The 5,105-nt window shown below is 51.0% G+C and overlaps 1 protein-coding gene across 1 annotated transcript; it reads right to left on the bottom strand.

Moving 5' to 3' along the window:
* Positions 1-2,176: 2,176 nt before the first annotated feature.
* LOC127344224 (protein NRT1/ PTR FAMILY 5.10) lies at positions 2,177-4,548 on the bottom strand. Its single transcript, XM_051370444.2, has 4 exons — positions 4,235-4,548; positions 3,929-4,146; positions 3,400-3,842; positions 2,177-3,310 (listed from the first exon to the last, which is right to left on the bottom strand). The coding sequence occupies exons 1-4, from the start codon at positions 4,374-4,376 to the stop codon at positions 2,470-2,472; spliced, it is 1,644 nt and encodes a 547-aa protein (XP_051226404.1). The 5' UTR covers positions 4,377-4,548; the 3' UTR covers positions 2,177-2,469.
* Positions 4,549-5,105: the final 557 nt, after the last annotated feature.

Below are 5,105 nucleotides of genomic sequence, written 5' to 3'. Positions count from 1 at the left end.
AATCATACCAGTGATTGGGCACGAAAGCTATATCCACATTCAGCTTCTAAAGTCCTCCAAGCGGCCACAACCAATGTACCAGTTACACAGGAGGCAATGATACATGCATCTTCGTAACAACCAAGCCCATCACATGTTTCCCCCTCACGATATGCTCCAGCGTCATACGTTGGACATTCTCCAAAGAATGCATATAGCTGCAAATGAATTGCTTTGAAAGTTCAACTGCAGGTAATTCCTTATCATGAGTAACCTCATTTCGTGCAAACCGAACTCTCTATGCGATTATAAGCACACAATTGTACATTTCCTCCGATAGAGACATCATCCACTGCTCCAACCAATCATCACGATGATCACATCTCCACAAAGGAATTTAACCTACATCTCCTTCATTGCGGACCAAAGTGCCGGTGCATGAGGACATTGCACAAGTGCATGGTAAGAATCCACCAAGCCATGGCCCTAAATTTGACGCTCACCTGATACAGGAATATGTATGTTTCTTATTTCCTTCCATGGCCAACACGCTCGACCGAACCTTCTCAGATACATTGCACTTCCACAGCTTCTACTGGATAGATTTATCACCCAAAAGCGCTAAGCTAGTAGTCGCTTGCTGTCTAACAGATTGTGTCATCCCAAGCCCCAATCGGTAAGCAGTTCTCATAGAAAAGATTCCATTCATCGCCAGCTGCCAAGAAAGAAAATATGCCAGCTTTCTCTGAGATAACTTTAGCTTTAATATAACCCGTTGTGTCAATAGGAAGAAACATTTTCCGAACAAAAGCTTCATCCCAGCAGCCATGTCTGTCAATCAAACTTGAGACTCGGATCAACCTAGATCCTCCTTTGTCTACAATCACCTTAAGCTCATCTCCCCTTGGTAGGCATTTATCATGCCATATTCTCACTGATCGGCCGTCACCAATACGCAATATCATACCCTCCTTTAGAAGCTTCAACCCATAGGATATAGCACTCCACGTAGGGGAAGGGTTTCCCGTAAACACCATGTCAACCAAATTACCTTGGGGGTACTATTTGGCACATAGAACTCGCACACATAAGCTATCCGGCCTTTGTATCAATCTACATGCTTGGTGTGCCAATAATCAGGGCCGGCCCTGACCCATGGCAGCCATGGGCGGCTGCCTAGGGCCCAGGCCGTTGGGGGCCCAAAATTGGGGCTTTTATTTATTATGGACTGAAAAGAAAAAAGGTAAAACAAGACTATAAGCGAACAGGACAGCTAGAAAAGATGCAAGAAGTAAAAGTAGCTCATGTCCCGATCAGTTCAATCCTACTCCAATTGGCAGTCTTCCACGACCACGAGGTCACTGCTTGGCTGCTTCCCTCAATCGATTCTCTTGAAAAACATAGACGTCGATTGAGTGTTCCGTCTGTTCGTCTCTAGTCTCGTCGATCGTCTTGCCTGACCGTTCGTCTGTTCGTCTCTCATCTCGCCAATCGCCTAGCTCGACTATCTTGCTGCCTCATCTTTTGTCTCTTGTCTCTATGTGATTGTGTCTCTTAGATTGCCTCGCCCCGTCCGATCTGCCTGCCGCCCCTCCATGAGTTTATGATTAAATTTCTTGTCTAATTCTTCGTCTAAGTTATTACTTATTTATTTAACTAGGGTTCTAATTTCATGTAAATTTCTTCATAATTATAGGTGTTATAATGCCAAAATAATTATTCCGTGCTGCGAAAAAGAGAAAGCTAGATAATCAATTCATTGAAACGCAAAGAGGTGTTTTGAATAAGTATTCTGCAATTATATTCGGTGCTGCGAAGAAGCATTTTTGCGAAGCATTGAAGCGCAGTTGTTAATGGAGTCTTTGGTTTTAATTATTTGAGATAATTAAACTAGTAGAAAATACGTGTTATATTTTCCAACCATTTTATTATTATTTCTATCAGATATGCATATAAAGTAAAATAAAAGTAGGCGTATACATATAGTTATATATCTAATTGTGCGTACACATATGTTAGTCTTAAGGGGCCTTTTTGTTGACTTCGCCCAAGGGCCCTGAAAAACATACCCTGCCAATAATGCTTGATTAAAAACACGCATATCTCTAAACCCCATACCGTCGTGGGGTTTAGATCGGACAAAAATATCCCAACAAATACAGTGCATCTTTCTCTTTCCTTTCTCAGCTCCCCACTAGAAATCTCTAATCAACTTTATTAAGACATCATAAAGTGATGAAGATAGTTTATTTTCCTCCTTGTGATCAAAATCATGATCAAAATATAATTGCTCGCTATTTGTTGGACTGTGTTCATCTTAATTATACGGATGTTGGGTGTACTAGGGTAGATATTCTGGAAACAGAGTCAATCCCGCACAGACCGCCTGCTATAATGCTGCGCACGGTATGCCAAGATTGTTCAGTTTTTACAGACAACAATCCGAAAATTTGGCACTTCCTACCTACACGTAACATCCAGAATTACGAGTTACACCAATGCTGCATCGGCGTCACCTCCCCTGTAATCAGCATTGCCCTCACCATCGCCGCCCTTTTTCTTGTATACATAAGCCCGCGAGAAGAAGAAGAATGCGAGCAGCTCCAGGACGCACAGTCCGGCGAGCAGCCAGTAGAAGTAGTCGAGGTGCGCGCGGTTCAAGTTATTGGAGAACCAGCTGGCCCCGCGCTTGGCCGTGGCCCTGTCGATGACAGAGATGAGGAAGCTGCTGAGGAGGTGGCCGACGCCGAAGATGCTGAGGAAGAGCGCGAGGCCGAGGCTCCGCACCGCGTCTGGCACCTGGTCGTAGAAGAACTCCTGCAGGCCGATCATGGCGAAGACGTCGGAGACGCCGATGAGGACGTACTGCGGCACCATCCACCACAGCGTCATCGGCAGCTGCGCCTTCGGGGAGTTCACCAGGCCGGCGTCCCTCGCCACCTGGAGCCGCTTCATCTCCACGAGGGCGGAGAGCACGACGGCGACGAGGGACAGGCAGAGCCCGGCACCGACCCTCTGCAGCATGGTGATTCCCGTGGGCCGCCCCGTGTATCGCCGGGCCAGCGGCACGAAGAGGCGGTCGTAGACCGGGATGAAGACCACGATGCTGACGCTGATGAAGGTCTGCAGCGCCGCGGGCGGCACCTTGAATTTCGGCCCGATCCGCCGGTCCATGGTCGCCGCCTGCTTGGTGAAGAAGGTGGACGTCTGGGAGAAGATGATGGCGTAGATAATGCAGGACGCCCAGATCGGGAGCAGGCGGAAGACGCTCTTCACTTCCTCGACGAGGTCGTCGGAGTTCTCCTTGCCCTCCACTTTGCCGCTCGCCGGGCTGCAAGAACAGTCATATCAGAGGCTGCACAAACGGTACAGTGACAGTTGCAGAGTTGATGAATTTGGATTCAGTCGATCGGCACATACTTGGTGCGGTGTTTGGATCTCCAGCTCTTGATGAGCACCAAGAAGGCCTTGCCGACGCGGGCGACGGGGCTGGGCTCCTTGGTGGTGTAGTAGCGGTACGTCGGAGTGCCGATGAGGAAGAGGGCGAGGGAGACGGCGATGACGATGCAGGGGATGCCAAAGCCGAGGCCCCAGCCGACGTTGTCCTGGACGTAGCTGGAGACCATGGTGGTGACGGCGGTGCCGGCGCACATGCCGAAGTACCACCAGTTGAAGAATGAGCTCCGCGCGACGTTCTCCTTGGGGTCCTTCTCGTCGAACTGGTCCGCCGCGAAGGCCTGCGCGCACGGCTTGTGCGCGCCCTCGCCCAGCGCCACCAGGTACAGCGCCACGTAGAAGACGGCCACGTGCCCGCCGGACCGGAAGATGTGGAACGCCGACGATAGCGACAGCGTGCCCATGCTCTGAAGTGCACGGAAGAATTTCAGAGTTCAAGGTCAATACGACTACTTTCTCTCGATCGACTCTGGTGATTGGAATTGGGACTGACCAGGACGAAGATGATTGAGGCGAGGATGATGGCCCGGTAGCGCCCGAGCCAGGCGTCGGCGACGCATGCCACCGGCAGCGGCAGCATCTGCGAGACGCCCTTCCACGCGTCGATGGACGCCGCCGCGCTCGCCATGGGCTGCCCCAGCGGCCCCGTCAGGTACGTGATCAGGTTCGCCGCCACGCCCTTGTACGCGAACCTCTCCGCAATCTCCATTGCTGCGTGTAAAACAAACCAACGTATCAGTCGCGTGCAAGAATCGATTCCGCCGGTCACCATGATAGCACAAGAGATTGGCGCGCGTACCCATTACGAAGATCGATGATTTCCAGCCGCCGGTGGCGGCACGGGAGGCGGGCTGGCCGCGGTAGTTGACGGCGCCAGCGACGGTGTCCCCCATGGCAGTGTCCTCGAAGTGGGGGGAGTCAAGCAGGCTCCGGTGAGGCATGGTCTGTCTGTCAGCTTACGGCTATATGTAGGCGGAATCGATCGAGACGGCGACAGGCGTTGCGTGCAGACGAGAGGCGTGCGGCAGCTGATCGCGAACAGTGCCCAAATCGATGAACAGCATTTATGATCCGATTTGCTCAAAGGTACTAACTCCTTCCTCTCGAGATTTTTGAACCAAATTTGAACTATCGATTTTATGTCTTGCCTTCTTTGACGCGAGGCAGGCGCGCTCGTGGGCGCCCACCCTGCGCACGAGCGAGCGTGCGAACGCCACGGGCGCCGAAAGGCCCGAAACTCTGCCTGCACGCGCGAGTGCGCATGGGCACGCATAGCTGGTTCCTGTTTGATCACCAGATGGACGGCTGAGATTTACCCAGCTCGAAAAGGGAATCGGTACGTCGACAGTGCACCGCACGCACCTTCCGCTTCCTCGATTCCAAACCGATGGTAACTAGGCTAGGCGTGCAATTCTGACTTCCTGGGAGCTTTTGGAAAAGCAGCGGACAGGAGACTATTGGCGATCGGATCACGGTATGGGCTCTCCCGGGAATGTTATACTCCACCACGCCTCATTTTGTACCGGTATCAATCTCCGCGACTATTTTACAGGCTAGAGGAAAATGACAGCAGTATCTTGAGGTCCCTATTTTATACTCTACTTACTTATCTAGGCCACAAATATTTCATAAATTACGACATACACATTTGACATGGAGTTTAGTAGTTT

This window comes from Lolium perenne, chromosome 3 (genome assembly GCF_019359855.2).
Source record: "Lolium perenne isolate Kyuss_39 chromosome 3, Kyuss_2.0, whole genome shotgun sequence".
Taxonomy (NCBI): Eukaryota; Viridiplantae; Streptophyta; class Magnoliopsida; order Poales; family Poaceae; genus Lolium; species Lolium perenne.
This window is presented reverse-complemented; position numbering and strand designations above follow the sequence as displayed.

Excerpts from the sequence above, each read along its gene's own strand:
- LOC127344224 (XM_051370444.2), bottom strand. The coding sequence starts at position 4,376 with ATGCCTCACCGGAGCCTGCTTGACTCCCCCCACTTCGAGGACACTGCC. Across the intron at positions 4,147-4,234 it reads ATCATCGATCTTCGTAATGG|CAATGGAGATTGCGGAGAGG; the intron begins GTACGCGCGCCA and ends TTTTACACGCAG. Across the intron at positions 3,311-3,399 it reads AGATCCAAACACCGCACCAA|CCCGGCGAGCGGCAAAGTGG; the intron begins GTATGTGCCGAT and ends CTGTTCTTGCAG.